The sequence below is a fragment of the Olea europaea genome, chromosome 20 (genome assembly GCF_002742605.1).
Source record: "Olea europaea var. sylvestris chromosome 20, O_europaea_v1, whole genome shotgun sequence".
NCBI classification, from domain to species: Eukaryota; Viridiplantae; Streptophyta; class Magnoliopsida; order Lamiales; family Oleaceae; genus Olea; species Olea europaea.
The window spans coordinates 309,452-333,509 of record NC_036256.1 but is presented as its reverse complement, the minus strand read 5'-3'; the positions used below and the strand labels follow the sequence as shown (position 1 = coordinate 333,509).

Here is a 24,058-nt window from a genome sequence, read left to right as displayed (position 1 = left end):
TATTGTGTCCAATTCTAAAACCGTTTGATATATGTGATCAACAATAAAATAAATGTAATAATTAGCTGATGATAAGCGAAATTTGTTAGCATAAAACTTGTGTTTGTGAATAGATTCTATCATAAGAGTTAAGAGTAGTTGTTGTTGGTCATAGAGAGATCCCAAATATTATTCTCTTGATTAGGATTGAACGATTTTGTCTATCGAATTTTGGAGAATACTAATCAAAATAGTCATCTCGTTCAAACTCATTATAACTTGACTTTTATTTCATCTATCACAACTTGGGCATAATCCAAAATGAATCTTGCTCTAGATTTGGTCATATGAAGAGAGTATGTTGCCCCCACGTGTGTGGCAACATTTATGTTGAGAGGCAAATGTTCTATAGAGGCAAAGTTATGATGCTTTTGTCACCCTTTTGAATTCTTGTCAGCACACCTTAAAGGGAGGTATGTAGGAAGAAGAATCGTATCCTAAATGTCTGGTTAAAATATGTATATACTGTGACCGTATCCAAATTACTTGAATTGTAAATCAGGAAAAAAGGCTGCCACTCCTCATAATTAGTTAAACGAAACTTGGACACTTGAGTCATCAGGGGGAAAAAGCGAAAAGAAAAGGGAGAGTATGTTGGTCCTAGAGCTAGTTCATGATGTCTTTTACGCTTTATTTTGAAAATCAACAAAAATGGAAAAAAGAAAAATTATTAAAAATGAGATTTAATCAACAAATATCGTTTTAATTAATCAACATTATACTTGAAAAAAAAGATGGACTTGATTATTGCCTACCTGTTTTCTATTTGAACCGACCTCGTGCCAAGAAGTCCCTTTCAAGTTTTAACACTCAACAAACTAGTATGCTATATTTATTTTTCTAACAATTAGATAGTGAGTCAATATTGAATCAAGCTACTATAAGAGGACGATCTCTAACACTTTCATGCACCTATGTAAAATTTAATATATATAAATATGGATGAATAAATTAAATTTTCTTTTATTGAAAAATGTGTGATTGAAAATAAGAAAGAGAAAAATGTATTTTAGAAATAATAAGTATTTATATATAAAAAACATTGTCGAACTCGAGGATTGCATACTCGAGGATGAATATTTTCATTTTCATGTGAAGTTTACTTGACTTCCTTGGATATGTGTCCTCAGGCATGTGACATCAACCATTTGAGGGCTTATGTCGTCGGGTATGAAAATCGTTCCTTGGTTCGGGGTCTCCTTGAGTGTATGCATTAACCTTGCTTCCAATAAACCCAATCGATTAGGGCTTTTCAATAGAATAAGGCTCACCTAACTACTATAAGGTTGAGTTCTACCATTTCTCATTTATCCTATCATGATAAAACTCCACCATCAGAGTTTCACCTTAATCCAAACACCAATTGCCTAATATCTGTCAAATTGTAATTCTTAGACATAGTAAGACTTCTAAACATTCTATAACTTCCAAAATCGTGTAAAGGTGTTCAACTAGTCCAAACCTACTAGGAGTAGCCTATCTATCTCTATAAATGCTAGGCCTCAATTCATTGTTCAAGTACACTTTTATATAATTTTCAGTTTATAGCTTAACGGATAAATTCTCTCTCTAAGTTAGATGTTCACGAAATTATTTCTTTTGATTTAAAACTCACCGCAAGTGTACGGTTCGTTAACAAATAGTAGAATGGATTATGAGTCCAAGTATTGATTCCACAAGGATTGAATTAGTTTTTTTATCAACCTATTATGACCTTAACCGAAACATGAAAGTAAGATGTATGTATTGTGATTTAACTAAGGAAGATGTGAACTATGATGCAATTATGAGTGAGAAACTTATACTAAATGCAAAATGACATGGATGCAATCTACAATAATTTATGGAATTAATGAATTACTAATGCACTAGAATCACGAATTCCAAGCAACACCCGTTCAACTTTTAATTATGCAAATTTGACACACATTCCCACAATTGATGAATCAATATTCCTATCTTAATTNACGAATACTAACATATAGGAATGCATTATGATTTCATGAATATTCAACAATTCACACGAGGCATAGAGGTATATTTCTATCCCCTATCGGACACTATGATGATTTATACCATGTCAAGCCAAATTTCCATCTCTCGAATGCATAAAACAAGCCACCAAAATCATATAATTATGTGCACAATAATAATATGGAAATAAAAACGTATAAATCATTCAATTCCGAAACATGTGCTTAAATATGTCAAATCTCCAAATCAAAAATCAAAACTTGCATTGCAAGGTTCATCGATCTCCTAGTACATGGAAAATTTAGCATAATATGCTAAAAAGAAAAAATACAAAAATGGTTGAAGAAACGTCATCACCCGAATCAAGTTTCAATCAATTCTTCAATTGGTGCGATGTTTTCCTCTTGTTCTCTCTTCGTTTTCTTCTTCAAAATCTTTCATTTTCTTCTAAAATCGCCGTCCCCTTCGTTCTGGTCGAATTTTTGTTTATATGGGACCCCAAAAATCTTGTTTTCATAAGAGTTTCGGGGAAATAAGGAAATTGTAGATTCGGCCTCCGAACTACTCTATGCGACCGCATAGTACATTTCTATGCGGTTATGCGATCGCATAGAGTAAAATTTTTTGAGAAATTATTCTCGGTCTGCCTCTATGCGACCGCATAGAGGGTAGCACTATGAGGTGCTACAAACTATGCAAAAAGTCCATTTTGGTCCTTGAACTTCCATTCTTCTTCATTTTAGTCCCTTTGCAATTCCTTCTTCTTCCAATCATCTTGTACCGCGTTCGAGTTCATACTTAGTATATTTGCATTCCCGGGTTGCTTTTTAGTTCAACTTTGAATATTTGTATCCTTAATCCCTGAACTATCACTTTGCTCCATTTTAGTCTTTTTTGGCTCTTTTCTACTGAATTTCACCATTTTCATAGAAACACGTACATTGCATGAATTCAACGAGATTAAGTCACAATTTAAACATTTTGCTCTTAATTAAGTCATGTTTGTGATCTAAATAAGTGTGTAAGAACACACTTATCATTAGATATTAGAGGGATGATGAGACTGCGCCTCAACGCATTTGTTTCAGGTATTGAAATATTCTGTTCTTACTCATTATCAATCATGAAGCTTGAAAATCAACAGTTACGATTTTTGGTAGCATTAGGTATCAAACAAGGGCTAAATATGTTTAACATAATTACTTTTTATTACAAAATGTAAAATGAATTTACATTGTTATTCAAATTGATAACCAAATCAAAATTTTTGTTCTCGATCTCAAATTCAGAATTTTTTAAATTTTAACTCGAATCTATTTCTAATTTTATTGAGCTGTTTCGTAGAAGATTCCCGTCTTTTTCTGCCCTTGAAAATTTAGTAGAGCAATTTCATTTAGGAGCCGTTTGAGTCCCATTATTTGTAAATTATAATGAGATGAATAGTATTTTTTGAAAAATGCGTGGTTGAAAATTTTTTGATTTACGTATAATATTATTCTATTGAAAATTGTGTGATTAAAAATAGGAGAGAGAGAAAGAGAAATTTAATTTAATGTGCCTAGAAATAATGAGGCTCAAACGGGAGCTTAAAAATTAAACAACCAATTATCAACAGCGTGTGATAATCCATGAGCTGGCACGTTTTTGTAAAACGTTAATTAACGTGTGAACATTTTTCTGTTTCAGGCCATCCAGAACCCGGCCCATAGCCTGGACTGACTGTAATTAGGGCCATTCAAGTAAAGAATTCATATCCTGTCAACAGCTTTTGATTGATTTTTTATGATTATATTTGAATTTCAGTGAATACGATTTACTTTCATTCGAGTAAGTAGTGTATGCTTAGGTTTTTCTGTATGATCTTTACATGTAGTTTTACCTTACAGCATCATGTTGTTGTTCCCGTTTTAAAGTATGGACAAACAGAATCCTTAAAAGTTATTTTTCCTGTTTCTGTATAGTTAAGTTAATGATTCCATGGTTTCAGTCTTAAACCTTTAACCTTTAAACATCATGATTAGCAGTTTTGAACTTTCAAACCACTTAATCGGTTTGAGTTGAATGGTGACTTTATGGTTTTCCCAACTAACAAGGTCCAAGTATATATATATATCCGCAGAACATTCAAACAACTTATTCTTCTCTTTCTAGAAGTCCTCACAATTTGAATTGAATCAGTCTTCTCTTTTGCGCTCTGTATATGCACACATATATAAGCATATATAACGATATATGTGTATATTTTTGTGTGTATATCCAAAATGCCGACCTTGACAGTGAAATTGTACAGTGTGCTCTTCAAATTCTTCCTCAAACGCAAATTACAAACTCTAATTGAAAACCCAAATTTTAATCCTAATTCCATCTCGCATGGGGTAGTTACAAGGCCTGATGAAAGCATCGCAGCTGCAAATCCCAGCTTTTCAATGGACGGCATCGCCACCAAGGATCTACATATTGACCCTTTTACCTCCCTTTCGATCCGGATTTTTTTACCGGACTCTGCGATTGTTTCTCCTGAATCGGTGCCGAATCTTAGGGTTAGGGTTCCATCGAGCAAGAATTTTAAGAATTTAGGGAAAGTTTCGGAACATGGGGTTGTTTATGGGGGCTATTTGCCGGAGAAGAACGGAAGAAATTGTAGGAAGCTGCCGATAATATTGCAGTTTCATGGAGGGGGATGGGTGAGTGGGGGGAATGATACAGTGGCTAACGACATGTTTTGTAGGAGAGTAGCCAAATTATGCGACGCAGTGGTGGTGGCAGTTGGCTATAGATTGGCCCCAGAGAGTAGGTACCCGGCTGCGTTCGAGGATGGAGTGAAGGTCTTGAATTGGTTGGCGAAGGAGGCGAATTTGGCAGAGTGCAATCGATCGTTGGGGAATGGGAGGATTGGAGGTGAAGGTAACGAAACATTGGGAAGAGAAGGGAGGAGGCAGCAGATTGTTGATGGGTTCGGTTCATCTATGGTTGAGCCATGGCTGGCTGCTCACGGAGACCCATCTAGGTATATACTTTCTTTCTTATTGAAGCTCCCGTGTATAATATACAGATTATAATGATTGGTTTTTTCAAGTAAAGAATTCATATCCTGTCAACAGCTTTTGATTGATTTTTTATGATTATATTTGAATTTCAGTGAATACGATTTACTTTGATTCGAGTAAGTAGTGTATGCTTAGGTTTTTCTGTATGATCTTTACATGTAGTTTTACCTTACAGCATCATGTTGTTGTTCCCGTTTTAAAGTATGGACAAACAGAATCCTTAAAAGTTATTTTTCCTGTTTCTGTATAGTTAAGTTAATGATTCCATGGTTTCAGTCTTAAACCTTTAACCTTTAAACATCATGATTAGCAGTTTTGAACTTTCAAACCACTTAATCGGTTTGAGTTGAATGGTGACTTTATGGTTTTCCCAACTAACAAGGTCCAATCACTGTGTTTTGAAAGAAATTTGGATGCCGAAAATGATGTAATATTTTTGGAATTTTAAGCCAGTTCTTTGCTTTAGTACGTTATTATCATTCATTCACTGTGTGGTACTTCTGCTACTTCAGCTATGTAGTTATGATTTTTGACACCTTCACGTGCTCTACCTTAACTACCCCTTTTTTTTTTTACCATGAAAATGTGTTGCCAGTCATCAAAAAGCCGTGCTATGAGGAATTAATTCCATGCCAGCTTTTCCTGTTTCCCACATCTAATTTCACCAATCTCTCCCCTCCATACCGTTTCCATCATTTATACACGAAGATGCTTGTGCCTTCCTCTTTATTCTACTTACATAGCCGCAGCATGTAATTCTCATCGCTTCAGGCAGTTGACATTTGTTTTTCTTTTTCCTTTTTTATCTTTTTGGTTCATTAGCATTAACATTAAAACTTCTCTCTCTCTTTTTTTTCTTTTTGGAAAATGCTTTAGTTTTTGAAATCGAGATGAAGGATTATGGTATCTACAAGGAACAGAAATGACTGGACTGATCCAATCATCTTAACACACCAACTTAACTCTCACTTTTCCAGCTTGCATTTTAATCTTGCATTTTACTTTATGAGTTAAAGTGAAAGTAATCTTGAGGTTATGATATGTTTCAATATTGTTATCATTTATTTAATTGACTTTTTCATTTTCAACAAGAAGTATGGAAGGTTTTGCACTTCTGTAATATGCTGCAGAACCATTTCATTTTCGTTGAGAGCACATTATTAGTAGCCTTGTCTTGCAATTAGTAATGATTTGGATAATTGTCTTTGATTTGCCTCAATTAAGGCAACAGTCATGTTGCAATTTGATTCAATAGCATGATATCTTTAATGAGTAGAATCAACTAACTCGCCTGGGTCTTCAAACAGATGTGTTCTCCTTGGAGTCAGTTGCGGGGCCAATATTTCCAACCATGTGGCGCAACATGCAGTAAAGGCGGGTAACCTTTTGGACCCTATAAGAGTGGTTGCACAAGTCCTTATGTATCCTTTCTTCATTGGAAGCACGCCCACACATTCTGAAGTTAAGATGTGTAATTCTTACCTTTATGACAAATCTATGTCCATTCTTGCATGGAAACTCTTTTTATCTGAAGAAGAATTCAACTTGGACCACCCAGCTGCTAACCCTCTTACCCCCAGGAGAGAGACACCCCTGAAGTACATGCCACCGACACTGACAGTTGTGGCTGAACATGATTGGATGCGGGATCGGGCCATCGCATACTCTGAGGAGCTCCGAAAGGTTAATGTGGATGCCCCCGTACTTGATTACAAGGATGCTGTACATGAATTTGCTACCCTAGACGTGCTTCTCAAGACTCCTAAAGCCCAAGCTTGTTGTGAGGATATTGCTATATGGGTAAAGAAGTATATATCTCTCCGAGGGCACGAGTTTTCTTACTGACCAGATACACAGATATCATCCATGCCATCCAAAGAGAATGTAGCTGAGTACTAAAAACAAACTATATTTTCATAATCTTCCCTGAATTATGGGTGGGGATGCAGAAGGCGGAGAAGCATTATTTGAGTTTCTAAAGCTCGGTGAGAACCATTGTTGAAGATGGCTGAGAAATTTTGTACATTTTTTTTTTCCATGGCTTAGAAATTATTATACATTCAACCCTGGGATTTTGTTTCTTTAGTTTTGTTCATAATTATATCTTTATCCTGATAGAAGGCCAATATATGTCATCATTTATTCATTCTTTGAAGGTTGATAGCTGTTTTTTCGTAGTCTCTTGCATTTCGTCAATGTTTTCATATCCGAATCAACAAGTGACGAGTTACATGCCTTGATTCTTATACGGTGAGCTTTTGGCTTTTTTGTCTTCCCCCACTTCTTGGTTTCAGTATTCTAGGGTATTACTGCTGTAAACTCTAAAGCATTGGCTCTTTGTGAGGGTCTCTAATTTATTTCGGAAAGAGACGGGGTTGCAGATTGTTGCGGTAGGATGTGATGACCCCCCCAGCTAGTCCACAATATGAAATCGAGGGATTTATTAGCCCCAATGCATTGATTATATTATTTAGCAGCTTTTTTTGGTGAGGGAGAATTAGGGGTGAACGCGGTTCGATTTGGACGGTTTGTGCTATATTTTTCATTCAAACCGTTTTTAGCGGTTGGAAATTTTTTCAAAACAAACCAAACCAAACCATTTTATTTTTCAAACCAAATCAAACCAAACCATAATTTGCGGTTTGGTTCGATTTTAATCTGCGGTTTACCTTTCGACATTATAATAATGTATTGAACATAGTTAAATATAAGTGTAAACAAGAACTAATAATGTTAAATTTTAAATTACATTCATATTTATCAAGGAACATATGAATAAATTATTTTCATAATTGGTTGCTAAAAAATGTTAATAGAACAAATACATATTTCTTCATTTTTATTTACCTTTTCTTGTTTGATATTCATATTGTTATATATCGGTTGGTAAATGTAGAGTTACATTCTATTATTATAGTTTAGTTAAAATTCATTTTCGTTTTGCTAGTGAGATGTAAAGTAAAAGGAGTAGTACTAGTTAGGGAACTTTAACATTTTTCACACAATCAATACGCTTTGTCATTCGTTCTTTTTAAATAAAAAACAAGTTCATTAATCATCTAGGCACACAAACAATTATTTTTCTATCTAAACCACAATTCACAAGCGTATAATAAGTTCAAAAAACAAATAAAAGTAAGAACAATGGAAAATGGCCAAAATAAAAATATAAGACTTATTGAAAGAGAAGAGAGAAAGAGGCGATTCGGGTAGATATTAGTAGACTAACAGGTAAAGGTGACTGGCGATTCGTTCAACGGTTGTAGACAAGCGTCAAATGTTAGGGAAATTAGAGCTTATGTTATGGTTTCTAAAACTTTAGACATGATTTACTGATATAGTTTTGTTAAATTATGATTTGGATGGTTGAAAATATATATATATATATTTTCATTTCATATGATTTTGGAATAATTTTAGTTTAGTTTAGATATCAGGTGATGACATATATTGTGAACCTATTAAATCATGTCATTTACTTTCTGTGATTATTTCAATAGGCTAGTTGTAATTTATATTGTTAAATTGATATTTTCTAGAAAAGTGAAAATTGTAAAATTTTTAAATTAATAAAATTAATTTTTTAATTAAAAAATTTAAAAACGGTTCGATTTGGTTTTGTGTGGTTTTGAAAATCAAAACCTAAATCAAACCATTTTGAAATGGTTTGGTTCGGTTTGAGGGGAAAAAAACCACGGGTCCACGTGGACCCGAACCAACGGTTTCAATTCAACGGTTTCGATTTGATTTGCGGTTTCGCGATTTTTTTGTGCAGCTGCTGCAGCCCCAGGGAGACTGTGGTTTGAGCCATTTTACTTTTAGGTCTATACACAAGCATAAAATAACTCACGTGCTTTTCATTGATTATTTATTATATAGTAGCTCTTCTTGGTGAGGTAGAATGTGATTAGACACAGGAATAAAATAGATCTCGCACTTGCTTCATTTGTTATCACTTTCCCGATTGATCGGAATTAGGGTCTTAATTTATTGTGCAATCAGTTCTTGATGACATATCATAATTTAAGCTCGGGATAATAATAAAATTATAGCATAGCTTTATTGAACTTGTGTTAATGAACATAAAGAACTCATGTTAATGAACATTTATGTAGTCGACTCATATTTACCGAAAATAAGAACAAAAAGCAAGTAAAAATGTAACTGTGAACTGTCGATGAAGATTTGAGTAACCAATTGAAAATAATTGTGAAAATCGACGAACAATCTCGAGAACTTCTATTATCTTTAAATAATTCACCTTAAATGTTTGGTTTTTCCCTGAGTAGGTTGAAATGAGAGTTAAAAAAAAGCGGTCAGCAGTGCAACATCGATCTTGCCAACCATCCTAACCTTCGTAGGAGAAGAATGAACTTCTTGACATGACAAAAATACGAAAACTGCATTGCATAATACCGCACCGCCCTTTATCCAATGAAGAATATCACTTGTAGTTTGAAGCTTCAGAAAAATATATACTGGAGAGAGAGAGAGAGAGAGAGAGAGAGAGAGAGAGAGAGAGAGAGAGATACAGAATTCTCTTATTATTCACCATGCAAATACAATTTATGCTTAATATCAACTTATTTTTCATTTGGATTTTTACTTATTTTTCTATATTTACTGTTTTCCCCTTTAATTTCTTGACATGCATGCATTATTATTTTAAATAATCTTCGTTACATTGATTTTGTATGTAAAGAGGTGACCATCATTTCAATTTAGTTGCTAAAAGTTTTGTTTTTTGTTACGTCTCTATCTGACCCACTTCGAAAAGTCCACCACCACATCATGCGAGATGTGGAACACTCATCCGAAGTGGTTCCGAAGTGACTTCACCAATAGTGACGATCTGCTATCATACTACGAGGCATAGGCAATTCTGCGGGACTGATCGAAGCGCCCACGCCCCTGAATTAGAGGCGAAATGCACTACGGGGACCTCTGTCAGAGGATCCACCGCCAATTTCAGAATGAGATATTTGTCAAGATCTTTTCTGCCCCTAAGGTTTAAAGTGATTTGATGTCTCCATGAGGTTAGTTGATGTGACGTATCAACTTTATGTCAATTCAACTCGGGAAAAATAATTACCCGCCCACTCTATAGACGCGACTGATTGACGCTTATGAGCAGACACCTCATACCATCAGATGTATACACGTGTCTCACATCCAACGGTTCTCTTCACCTATAAATACCCAAGGCTTGGTAAGAGGCAAGGGTAATGAAACTCTTACTACTTAGCACTCCATAGCAAGCAAATATATATATTCTCCTTCCCACTATTTTGCACAACTTTGGTATTGTTCCGATCACCTGAGCCTAACTTGACTGTCCGAGTGTATATGACCCCCGCCACCCCCGCTGGTTCCTGCCGTGTGCATCTGACCGTGCGTTGATTGTGCACAGGGAGGAATACGTGGAGTGGCTATCAGTTGGCCACTTGGAGGGTCTAATTTCTGAGATCAACAGATTGACGCCGTCTGTGAGAAACTTCCCGTTCAAAGTTCTGCATTCTCCACCGGAGAAATCACCGAAAAACTAGCGACTTACCCTGAAAGGGGCACGTTCTTGAAAAAGAACAAAGTCGAGTTATAACCCAAGTTCTCATCACCCTTGAAAATGGAGATAGAACGAGTTCCAGCCATGAAGACGACAATTCCATGAGAGAGGCCTCTGAAGAAGAGGTGCTCCATAACAATGTCACTCACCAGAGACCCCATCACCGGCATCGCCGAGGTGAAAGAACAGCCATGCTCACTGAAGGAATGACTCAAATAGCTGTGGGCATGAGAGACATCGCAGCTCAGAATATGGCGATGCATGAACTTCTCATGCAAGCCCGAGGTCACCAGGGCTCTCAAATGCCCCAAGGATCTTACCCAGTGCAGGAAGCCCCTGTATTTTGTTCTTGAGGTCATATGAGCCAGCACAGAGAACGCCCCCTCAAAAGAGAAGTGAGCGTGGAAGCCACATCCTATGTGCAAGGGAGCCAGCTAGCAGAACCACAGCTAGGGGACAATTTCCCTCAAGAATATGAGGAACAAAGGTCAGTAAGCGTCTTCGACGGAATAGGGCAAGACCCTAGCAATAGGGTTCGCTCAGTACGAAGATCAGTTTGGCAAGACCAGGAGCAAGAACAGGCACCTCCTCCTCCTAGAAATAGGAGGGATATGAGGAACCTAGTCGATTGGGGGAGCCGAGGAGAAGCACTTTCGCCTCCCCAGGATATTCAAGATGATGAAGGGTCAGATGGGCCTTGTCGATCTTATGAAATTGACGACGATGATGATAACCTCCCTTTCTCAAGGGAGATCCGAAGCTTCCCAATGCCAGTGAACTTCATGCCCCCTAAGATCCCCAACTATAAAGGAAAGGAGGACCCGGAGAAGCACCTCACCAAGTACATGACATAGAAGAGCCTAAGGGGAGCCTCGCCTGCTTTGAAATGCAGAGCCTTCCACTTAACCTTGGACGGAGCTGCTGAAGTGTGGTATAGCAGACTTCCTCCCCTGAGCATTAGGAGTTGGCCAGATTTGAAGAAGGCATTCTTGAACCAATACCTCTCACGCAGAGAAGGAGAGACCCCAGTGCAACGCCTACAAGATATGAGGCAGGCCTTTGGAGAGACGCTAAAAAGCTATCTCGCTAGATTTACAAACGAAATCACATACTGCGAATAGGTTACTGACAGAGAAGCCATTTCAGCTTTGAGAGGCGCCCTCAATATGAACACTTTGTTCTTGAGGGACGTGCGCAGCAAGAATCTTGCCACCTATGAAGAACTGGTGGAAATGATGATAGTGGAAATCGTCAATGAAGAAATGATTGATCACCGAAATCGTGCCGCGCAGGGACTACCTCCATCTCAGAGGCAGGTAGGTTGAGGACCCGCAACACACCTTGTCACTTAGCAATGGACTCAAGCAGCTCACACAATAGCTCCCACCTCCGGACAGGCACTGGCTTCCGCCACACTGAATGCAGTGCCGGTATTGGCATACGAGAATGCTCCTGGCGAAGCAGGACCATCTGGAAGAACTGATAGTAAGAAGAAGAAGAAGAAGAAGAAGAAGAAGAAGAAGCAATCAAACAGACCCTTGGAAAAGGCAAGGTTTTGCACTTTCCACCAACTTTATGGGCATGACACTAATGAGTGCAGAGATGCTCCTCGACGCCTGGATCGTAGCGAGCCACACCCCTCCAGGAGGAACGAATATCCTCGCAGATCCGCCTCCCCAAACAGAGGAGAGAGGAGGCATAGAGAGCAGTCACCCCGGAAAAGAGAATCAAGGGACCGAGGAGAGTCCAAATAAAGAGATCAGGCCCCATTTTCTGGGGGCCAAATCATCGGGAAAATTGACACAATCATTGGGGGACCTCACATTGACGGCAACACCAGGAACGTCCCAAGGAATTACATAAGGGAAGCAAAGGACCCACCAATGATCACTTGCATTGTCAACGAGTCCCAAGAGGCTAATAGGATGGCCCCAATTACCTTCTCCCAGGAAGATGCACAAGGAGTTCACCACCCCCTTTGTGATGCATTGGTTGTGAGAGTCGTAGTGGTTAGAAATGGACTCAAACGCATGCTCGTCGATAATGGCAGTTCGGTGAACATACTGTTCGGCTCCACCTTCGACAAAATGCAAATTGAACATGGGTTGATCCCCATGACCGACCCACTATTCGAATTTATTGGAGACAGCATCGTCCCATGAGGGCGTATCACTCTGCCCGTCGAGATGGGTTCAGCACCCCTAGTGGCCCAACACTTCATGAAATTCTTAATGGTAGACCACAGATCAACTTATCATGGAGTATTGGGCAGACCCACTTTGAAAGATCTTTGGGCCATCACATCCATCAACTACTTGTGTATGAAATTTCCAACTGAACATGAGATTGCTACGATCCGAGGCGACCAGATGGGCTCCAGGGCATGTTACTTGAACTCTCTGCGAAAGTCGGAGCCTCGAACTGTTAACATGATCATAGATGAAGTTGCCAATGAAGCCAGTATGGACGTGGAAATGCTCGACGCCCCTGAACAAGGGCATACCTCCGAACAGGAGGAAGACGTCGACATGGAAACGGCCCTTGAACAAGGACACCCTCTTGATGATCCCCGGATAATTGACTCTGAACCAAATGCAACCCCAATGGAAGAACTCAAAACTTTCTCCGCCAACCCAAAGGACCCTAGTCAGGTCTTGCGAATAGGGAAGGCAGTGTCCCCTGAAGCAAAAGAAGAGATGATAAGCTTCCTGAAAAGGAACTTGGATGCCTTCGCTTGGAAGCATGAAGACATGGTGGGAATAGATCCAAGGATCAGTTGCTACCATCTTAACATTAACTCCTCCTATGCCCCTCATCGACAGAAAAGACGTGCCCTCAACCCAGAGAGGTACGAGGCGCTCAAAGACAAAGTAGGCAAGCTTAGCCGTAGTGATTTCATAAGGGAAGCTATCTACTCGAAGTGGATATCCAACCCAGTCCTGGGGAAAAAAGCCCAGCGAGAAGTGGAGGGTGTGCGTAGACTTCATTAACTTGAATAAGGCGTGCCCTAAAGACAGCTTCCCACTTCCAAGGATAGACCAACTTGTGGATTCCACTGCTGGACATGAACTATTGAGCTTCATGGATGCATATTCAGGGTACAATCAGATACCCATGTTCCGACCTGATGAGGAAGCTACATCATTCATTACAGACAGAGGACTCTACTGCTACAAAATCATGCCCTTCAGATTGAAAAATGCCGGAGCTACAAATCAGAGACTGGTCAACATGATGTTTGTGGAACTTATTGGCAAAATCATGGAGGTCTACGTGGACGACATGCTAGTCAAAAGCCTCCAGGCAAGCGAACAAGTAAGTCACCTCGACCAAACCTTTCAGATACTTAGAAAATATAAGATGAAGTTGAATCCCTTCAAGTGCACCTTTGGGGTGGCTTCGGGTCAGTTCTTAGGGTATATTGTTAACCAAAGAGGAATTGAAGCAAATTCAGTAAGGATAACGGCCTTGCTGGAAATGAGGTCACCTCAGAAATCGATGGAGGTCCAAAGCCTCAATGGTCGGATAGCCGCGCTCAGTCGCTTCATCTCCAGGGCTACAGATAAAAGCTTACCCTTCTTCAATGTACTTAAGCAAGGAAAGAAGTTTCAATGGACTTCTGAGTGCGAGGAAACCTTTCAGGCGCTGAAAAAGCACCTCGGAGAGATGCCCTTTTGTCAAAACCTCAACCAGAAGAGTCACTGCTGCTATATTTGGCGATTTCGAACGTGATGGTCGACGCTGTCCTAGTTAGAGAAGAAAATGAGCGCTAGTTGCCAGTATACTACGTCAACAAAGCACTCCTCCCTACCTACACATGGAGAAACTGGCACTTGCCCTCATCACAGCCCCAAGAAAACTGAGGCCATACTTCTAAGCCCACTCGATTGAAGTTCTCACCAACTTCCCATTGAAGCAAGTGATGTAGAGAGCAGATGCATCAGGACGCCTGCTAAAATGGGCGATCGAGCTCAGCGAGTTCGACCTACTGTTCCGACCTCGACATGCCATCAAGGGCCAGATCCTTGCAGATTTTGTGGTTGAGTTTGCCAAAGCCCCAGAAATGGAGGTAACAATGGAACCTGTCAAGCCCCCAACATGGAAACTGTTCGTAGATGGATCCTCAGGAGAGGCTGGCTCCGAGGAATTGTCTTGGAAAGCCCGGAGCGTCACAAGCTAAATTACGCAGTAAGGTTCAACTTCAAAGCCTTGAGCAACGCTGCTGAATATGAGGCCCTTTTGGCAGGTCTTAGACTTTCTAAGGAATTCAAGTCAGAAAGCTACTAGCAAGCAACGATTCTCAGCTAATAGTGAATCAGGTCAATGGAAGCTTTGCGGCCAAAGACAACAGCATGGTTGCATACTTGAAATTGGTTCTGGACCTAGTTCCTCAGTTTCAAAGGTTTGAAATGATTCAAGTCCCACGCCTAGAGAATACACATGCAGACACCCTTTTAAAATTGGCCACTAGCAATGATTCTGAGCTACCAAAAGTCGTTCCTATTGAACACTTATCGAAGCCCTCCATTTTTGGAGGTGAAGAGGTACTATGGATAGAAGGCACCTCATTATGGATGCAGCCCATCGTCGCCTATCCAAAGGATCAAACACTACCTACTTCTAGAAGCGAGGCGAGGAAGTTAAGAAGAATGGCTGCACACTTCGTCCTGCAAGAGGATATGATCTATAAAAGAGGCTTCGCCTCACCACTTCTCCGATGTGTGGGAGGCGAAGAGGCCACATATATACTTAGGGAAATCCATGAGGGAATCTGTGGAAATCACTCTAGAGGAACGGCTCTGGTACACAAGGTTCTCCGTCAAGGCTACTTCTGGCTGATCCTGAAAGGGATGCTTGCCGGTTTGTCCAGAAATGTGACAAGTGCCAACACTTCTCAAATATTCAAAGCCAGCCTTCTCACAGCCTCTCTGCAGTGACCAGCCCCTGGCCATTCGTCAAGTGGGGCATTGACTTCATTGGTCCATTCCCAAAAGGAAGAGGAAGCGCGACTTTCGCTATTGTCACCATTGACTACTTCACCAAGTGGGTCGAAGCTGAACCTCTTGCCAAGATCATCGAGGTGAATACTACGAAATTCGTCTGGAAGAATATCATTTGTAGGTTCGACATTCCCCACTCCTTAGTGTCCGACAATGGAAGATAGTTCGACAACAGAAAAATGCAAGAATTGTGCGACGAACTGGAGATAAAAAAGGATATCTCAACGCCTCATCACCTGCAAGCAAATGGACAAGTTGAGGCAGTAAACAAAACTATCAAGCATACCCTGAAAAGAAAGCTTGACACCTCAAAGGGGGCTTGGGTCGATAAGCTTCCCCACATTCTCTGGGCCATCAGAACCACAAGTCGAACTGCAACAGGGGAAACACCATTCTCAATGACCTACGGACCCGAGGCCAAGAGCCCGGTCGAGGTTCTATCGCATCGTCGAATACACTTCAACGAGATCAGTAACGACGAGGTCCGAGCAAACGAACTCCACCTCCTTGAAGAAAGGAGGGATACCTCCCAAGTGAATTTGGCAAAGTATCATAGAAAGATGACCCGCTATTATAACTCCAAAGTCAAAAATCGAACTCTTCGCCTGGGGGACCTCGTCTTCAGAAGGGTCTTCCAATCATCAAAGCCAACTGGATCCGGAGTGTTGGAACCGAACTGGGAGGGTCCTTACCGCATCCGCAGGGAATCCCGACCTGGCACTTTCGAAATTGAAGATATGGCAGGGAAAGCACTACCTCATCAATGGAACATCGAACATTTGAGAAAGTACTATCAGTGATGAGCTTTTGTTCCGATCCGATCTCAATGTTGTCTAATAAATGTATGTCCTGATTTGATCTCGTTTGTAATTTTCCTAGCTTACTGAGTGTTGAAAATGCCTTAGTAAAGGGTAATGATACTTCAGTTCTTTGTCACATCAGTTAGTAAATTGTTACCTCAGTTCTTCAATATGTTTATTTAAGTGATTCGATCTTCTGTCATTAACTGGTTATTGTTAAGAGGCACTTGATGTTTACTTAAGTGATCCGATCTTCTGATTATTGTTAAAAGGCGCTTAATCTTAAGTGCTTGTCATTCATATATGTGTAAAAAGATCAACACGATAAGAAAACAGAAGCAACAATACTTGGCAAAAATTTCATTTTATTCACTTGAAATTGAGTTATAAAAGAGGCTGAAGCCATTACAAGATTAGCTCTATTCTACAGGAGGGCCTTCCCGCCAGCCTCTGCCCCGCCCGCCTCGGGGGCCTCTGGAGCATCCTCGGCAAGCCTATCAGGCCGACCTCCAGTAGGTCCCCCGAACTCTGCCTCTAAAGAGGAGATGTCCAGAGTGGGGTGGACCTCTTTCAGCTGACCCAATAAACCTTGGGCACTCCAGGAAGGCCAAAAATTTGTAAAGTCATCGTACAGGGGATGCTCCTTGAAGTAGTCAATGAAATTTTAAACAGCTACTTCCCCTGCCGACTTCAGTTCCTTCTTCAAGGAGGCGATTTCCTCAGATTGGGCCTTCGCCCTCTACTTCAGCTCCGATTTTTCTTTATTGGAGGCCTCCAGAGCCTCCGTGGCGAGCTGGTGGTGCTCATTGGCGTGATCTACTCTTCGGGTCATAGCTGCCACCTGGTACTCCACTTTATAGAGTTCCTTCTTCAGCCACTCTATATCTTCTTTGGCAGTTGCCAATTGGGCCTTAGCCTCCCTTCTTCCTTTCTCTTCCTCCTCGACCTTGGCCTGGGCCTCCCTCACCGCATCCCCATATTGCATCGCCTCTTCGAGACACTTGGCGAGATCCTCTCTCTTGGCGTTGAGGTCTTTCACCAAGCCTTCGAGCTGGATGCTGGTGCTCAGAGCCCGGGCCACACATGCACTATTGGCAGCCACTAAGTCCTCGGCAGTGTAGGAGGTAGTGTGGTCCCTCCATTCTTCGGTCCAGTACTTATTGTGGACCACCGTCACTGCAACCGTTTCTAGGGAGAGAGCCTCCAGTACTTCTTTTACTGGCTCCTCGGAGTTCGTGCCCAAGAAGTCCACCTCCTTTGAGGGACAGACACTTTTCCTCTTGGGCTGCCCGACACCTGGGCGAGAGGCACAGCAGCAACTGGCAGTGTGGCCGGGGCAGGAGAAGCCTCTGATGGTGCAGATATTTTCTCCGGAATGTCCACCCCGATAGGAATTGTAGTTTGCCTCAGAACGGGGGGTGGCCTCGCCACCGTTGGTCGCTTTGAAGGGACAGCAGGCTTTTTGCCCTTTCGAAGCAGATTGGCCTCAGGATCCTCAGGCACCTCCTCCTCTGTCGGAGGCTGAAGCCTTTTGCTGGCATCCACCAAGTCTTCTATCTGCTTCTTATAGGCGGAGGAGGAGGTCTTCAAGGCCCTCGCTTTGGCCATCATCTTTTGTATGGTATTGAAGTTGGGCCGGAGAGGCATCTTCTTGTTAAAGTTATCTGCAAGAAACAAGTAAATTAGTACAAGTGTAAACGACTCGGAAGTACTGAAAGGTATTCGCTTCGAGATATTACCTTGTGAGGCCATCAGGTCGTGCATCACAAAATGAATGTTCTTTCTGATCAGCCGATGGTACGACCTCTTTTTCAGAGGCAGCTGATTTATGACGCAGATGATGCTGAAGTCGTCAGAGGATAGCTCACACTGAGGAAGAGTGCCTTCAAAAAATGAACACAAATGTTAGTTATGATCCGAACCAAAGAGAAATAAACAAGAAATATAGCTACACTACTCACTAAATATAGCTACACTACTCACTAAGTGACGAGTACTTCGTGGAGACCGTAAGAGGTGCCAGAGGGTCCCCCTCCATCGTGTCCCATCTCCCGGTAGCCCAGCACCACGAGCTCTTCCACTTCTTGATGGAGCTCAACAGATCGAGCACGAAAGGAGTGTGGGAACCCCAAGAGGTCAGGTAATACCAGCCCCTTGTCTTATCCCTCTGGGTGTTACTTTGGGAATGTAGAGGGTCTGAAAAATAGAGAAGGACATCTCCACCCCAACGCCTCTTTCCATAACATCCAGGAGCCCACCATTTGGCTCCAGGAGTTCGGGTTCAGTTGGTTCGGTGCTAAGCCATAAGACCTAAGCACTATCCAGAAAAATGGTGAATTGGAAGCCTAAGACCAGCCCTAAGGATCGCCTCTCGTCAGGTTCAGGTAGGATCAAGTCTATACTATCTGGGATCCTATATTCAGTCCTAAATCATTCTAGGTCAGCCCCCTTTAGCTTGGAGGGATAATCTGACGCCCCCCAATGCATAGAGCTATCTGCTGGGCTATCCGACCTCTTCCAAATGTTCTCCTTCCTAAGTATTGCTTCGGCTACTTCTGAGGAGGTCGCCACAATGGGCTCATCCATCTGCACTAACTCCAGCTCCCTACCTAAACTAGCACTATCCTCAGAAGCTATTTTTAGAAAGAAAATGTCTCAAATATTTACTGAAACTTACGAGTTTGAGTATTTCCTAGTCGGAAATGGTTAAAAAGAGGTGTGTGGTCGTCGAAAATGCGAATTTCTTGCCGAAAATGCTTGAAGAACTCCGAAAATCGCAAAGAGTTTGAGAGCAAATGAGATTTTCTGTTTTCGCAAGAGTGAAAAGCTCCAAAAATGCTCAAGTTCGCCTTTTATAGAGCGCTCCAACTAATCTCCACCATTGAATTCAAATGCCATCAATCTAGGTCGTTCGTCGCGTCATCAATCTAGGCCAATGAAATGAAACGCCAGATTTGATCTACGCTTAAGATTTTGCTGTAACCCTCACACTCGCATAAAACGCGTCACCTCGGTCACCACCAGCCGTCAACAATAAGTAGTCGTAGCAGCCTTTTAGGGGAATGGGCGCTGCACCTAACTGTCACCTTGGAAATACGCAACAGCTGTCAAATCATTTAACGTCAGATACGCCCGCCTCGGATCGAGCTCCTCACTCAACTTTATAAAACTTAGACGTACCTGACATGTAGTCCCCTGTGGGTCATCGCCTCAATCGCTGCGTTCTCTCCTAAGCTTTACAAAGTTTTAGCCATCTCCCAACGCATCATCCCTTGTGGGTCAGCACACCGGTGGCAGATGAGCTCCTCACTCAACTTTACAAAGTTTAGACACACCTGACGTGGAGTCCCCTGTGGATCATCGCCTCGATCGCTGCATTCCCTCCTAAGCTTTACAAAGTTTTAGCCATCTCCCAATGCGTCGTCCCCTGTGGGTCAGCGCACCGATAGTAGATGAGCTCCTCACTCAACTTTACAAAGTTTAGACGCACCTGACGCGGAGTCCCCTGTAAGTCATCACCTCAGTCGCTGCGTTCCCTCCTAAGTTTTACAAAATTTTAGCCATCTCCTAACGCGTCGTCCCCTGTGGGTCAGCACACTAGTGGAAGATGAGCTCCTCACTCAACTTTACGAAGCTTAGACGCACCTGACGTGGAGTCCCCTGTGGGTCATCGCCTCGATTGCTGCATTCCCTCCTAAGCTTTACAAAGTCTTAGCTATCTCTCAACGCGTCGTCCCCTGTGGGTTAGTGCACCAGTGATAGATGAGCTCCTCACTCAACTTTACAAAGCTTAGACGCACCTGACGCGGAGTCCCCTGTGGGTCATCGCCTCGATCACTGTGTTCTCTCCTAAACTTTACAAAGTTTTAGCCATCTCCCAACGTGTCGTCCCCTGTGATTCAGCGCACCGGTGGTAGATGAGCTCCTCACTCAACTTTACAAAGCTTAGACACACCTGACACAGAGTCCCTTATGGGTCATCGCCTCAGTCGCTGCGTTCCCTCCTAAGCTTTACAAAGTTTTAGCCATCTCCCAATGCGTCGTTCCCTGTGGGTAAGCGCACCGGTGCAGATGAGCTCCTCACTCAACTTTACAAAGTTTAGATACACCTGACGTGGAGTTTCATGTGGGTCATCGCCTCGGTTGCTGCGTTGACCGTCTCCCTACGCATCGTCCAGTTGGGCAACACCTCGATCTTACATAAATTTTTCCCTCACGCAGTAGCGAAGTTTTAGCGCATTTGCCTAAGATCAACGCTTCAGCGAACACAGAAGATCGACCCTCATGTTCTCACAACCCCATCCCGAGGCATACATACCCGATCGGGAAGACAAGTCCACCCATGATATAAATATTCATACCTGGATTTGGGGGGACCACTGTTGCGCCCCTATCTGACCCACTTCGAAAAGTCCACCACCACATCATGCAAGGTGTGAAATACTCATTCGAAGTGGTTTCGAAGTGATTTCACCAATGGTGACGATCTGTTATCACACGGCGAGGCATAGGCAATTCTGCGGGACTGATCGAAGCGCCCTCGCCCCTGAATCCGAGGCGAAATGCACTCTGGGGACCTCTGTCAGAGGATCAGCCGCCAATTTCAGAATGAGATCTTTGTCAAGATCTTTTCTGCCCCTAAGGTTTAAAGTGATCTAACGTCTCCATGAGGCTAGTTGACGTGACGTATCAACTTTATGCCAATTCAACTCGGGAGAAGTAATTACCCGTCCACTCTATAGACGCGACTGATTGACGCCTATGAGCAGACGCCTCATACCGTCAGATGTATATACGTGTCCCACATCCAACGGTTCTCCTCACCTATAAATACCCAAGGCTTGGCAAGAGGCAAGGGTAATAAAACTTTTACTACTTAGCACTCCATAGCAAGCAAATATATATATTCTCCTCCCCACTATTTTGCACAATCTTGATACTGTTCCGATCACCTGAGCCTAACTTGACCGTTGGAGTGTATACGGTCGCTTCCACCCCCGCTTGTTCCGGTTGTGTGCATCTGACCGTGCGTTGATTGTGCGCAGGAAGAAATACGTGGAGTGGCTATCGATTGGCCACGTGGAGGGTCCAATTTCCGAGGTCAACATTTTCCTTTAAAGTAGTGAGTTAATTTTTGGTTAGTTTCTGCTTCTTTTTTATGGTGATTAATTGATTTATTGTCTTTTTTTAATTGAATAATTAAAGAATTAGATTGAACAAAAACCATTTGAAAATGTAATTGTTCCCGAAATGCTGAATCTTGGTACTTATCTACAAGGTCTCTTATAAAATTGTCTTCTTGTTGTGACATTGAATTTTTAATTTTAAACTGATCTCTTTCAATTTTTATATAGTGATGTATGTTAAATCATTTAGTTCATATTCTCTATTTAGTTTTAAAGGTGTATACGGATCAAAGGTTCAAGACTTTTATGGTTCATCATTTACATGTTTGTTTACTTCAAGCAAAGCCATTCATGTGATTATTCTCATATAGTACTGGAGAAATCAAAATTGCAGCCGTTATTTTGCCATCACGCCAGCGATTCCGTCATGACATTATGTCGTTCGATAGTATTGAAGATGAAAATATGGTTCTTGAAAGCAATGGCAAGAAGAGACTAGGAGGTGGTGGGTTGGCCAACTTAGGTACCGAGGGAGAAGATGAATGTGGTATACGCCTCGAGCCTTGCACCAAAATGGTCTTGCGAGGTTGTTTCCATGTAATGTGTGCATGACATAGTTTAATAACCTGTAAATAACTAACACCATCTCTGTGGGTCTTCATATCTATATGTTGGACGCCTTGTTCTAGTTGACTTCTTTGTGCCCATTCTTGACAAATAATTCCAGATCGAGAAGGGTTGCTTTTGTCTCTACAACTACTGTCTTTATCATTTAGGGCATTAACTAGTGATCTAGATTGTTTCCGTCTGGATGATACAGCTTATTGTTGGAAATTTACATCAATATTGTGCATATTATATTCACAAAACATATAATTTATGTTCACGAAATTGAAACACAGTTTCGTCTGATCGAAATGGATTTGGGAAGATGAAACGATAGATTCAATCATTTCCATTCTTTATTTCGAACCTACATTAACCAAAGAATGTTACTAACTTTCTAAAATCAAATACGAAAAAAGAAATTAGAAAGAATCAACGTGAGATAGGATTGACCGAGGCAAGTGTTGGGCACTTTGTCCTTAAGATGAATCTATCTTGCATTGGTGCTAACAATTTTTCGGCAATCATCTTCCAAGGTACAACGACCACGTCTAGCCATAAGAACACTCCAAATGGCTTAGAACAACGAACTCGAACGGAGTTCCATCTCTACCATAACATAACTTTGATGCAAGTATTTTATGTAAACTAAAGTGTAAGCATGGAATGGAATGATATGGAACTATCTATTGATTTTCTTGAATGATAAAATCCAAACACATGTGATCTATATATAGTAGTTGGAAATGTTTGTCAAAAGACACAAACATACCAAGAGCCGCTCTTGGAATTCATAATTATTGAAAAATGATTATGCCAAAGGTCATGACCATTCATATGAAAAGACATCTTTTCATCCAACTCTTTTCTAGAATATTCCACAATATTCTATACAATTTTCCAACAATTTCAAGTATTAAGCGGCTTACATTTGACTTAATTTTTCATTCATCAAATCAAGAATTCCACTTAAATGATCATTTAAAATTGGTCACAACCAATTTTCGATTCAAAATTCCAACACTTATGTCGCATCATTTTCCGACTTGAGCCCTATTATTTTGAGATTATATCAAGGAAAAGAATCTCTCTCTTGTTCCTCTTTCTAAATTTATTTCTAACTTAGCATGAATGCATGAGAAATTTCTTTACCTTTCTTTTCCTTGTTGCCGTATTCTATATCATTTAGATCCTTCGAGTTAGCTACTAGAAAATTCCAACAGGACAATAAGTTGTGGCTGCTCATTGCTTGTACGTCAGCATTTACGTATGCCTATAGAACTAAATGGTGAAGACGAAATCATCTAATTGACTCCAAAGATTGGAATAAGACTTTCTTTATTGTTGTTGAAACTCATTGAATTTTGTTGATAGAAAAATACTTTGTATATAAAAAAAAGTAAGTGGCGAACTTTGAAAAGTTGGATGACTTTCAGTGACTTTTAGCTTCCTTTTTTTTATAACCCTTTTGGAGTAAATTAGATTTTTAAATCAATAAAATAAGTAATATAATAATCATGAACGTTCATTTAATTTTTTGCATAGCTCAAATCAAATCTTCATCAAGATTTTTTTTTTTTGGAAGGTTGAATTAGTATAATAATGGAAGATTTTAGAAATACTTTATCCACATTATGGACTTTAATTTTGTAAATAAACTCGCTGAATACATTGGAAAATAGTATATCAAGAGATATTATTTATTATAATTGTACTTTTATTTGTTTTTTCAAAATGTGTTGTGGTAAGGTTATTCAATTAATCGTACCATTAACAAATTTTTTTTTTTTTGGTACAAGGAATATACTATTTTGTTGTTTAAGTGCAATAACAAGAACCAAAAACTCAAACAAAAAAGAAAGATAGCCTCATCTATATGCACCGACGCTAGAAGGAGGAGGAA

General features: G+C 40.7%; 1 protein-coding gene across 1 annotated transcript; it reads left to right on the top strand.

Annotated features, from left to right (window-relative positions):
• Nucleotides 1-4,135: 4,135 nt before the first annotated feature.
• Nucleotides 4,136-7,215, top strand: LOC111369305 (probable carboxylesterase 16). Its single transcript, XM_022990766.1, has 2 exons — nt 4,136-5,020; nt 6,368-7,215. Exons 1-2 carry the CDS (start codon nt 4,275-4,277, stop codon nt 6,903-6,905), a joined length of 1,284 nt encoding a protein of 427 aa, XP_022846534.1. The 5' UTR covers nt 4,136-4,274; the 3' UTR covers nt 6,906-7,215.
• Nucleotides 7,216-24,058: the final 16,843 nt, after the last annotated feature.

Bases quoted from the DNA above. Each gene is read 5' to 3' on its own strand.
- LOC111369305 (XM_022990766.1), top strand. From the start codon at position 4,275: ATGCCGACCTTGACAGTGAAATTGTACAGTGTGCTCTTCAAATTCTTC. The intron at 5,021-6,367 runs GTATATACTTTC...GTCTTCAAACAG, and splicing joins GCTCACGGAGACCCATCTAG to ATGTGTTCTCCTTGGAGTCA.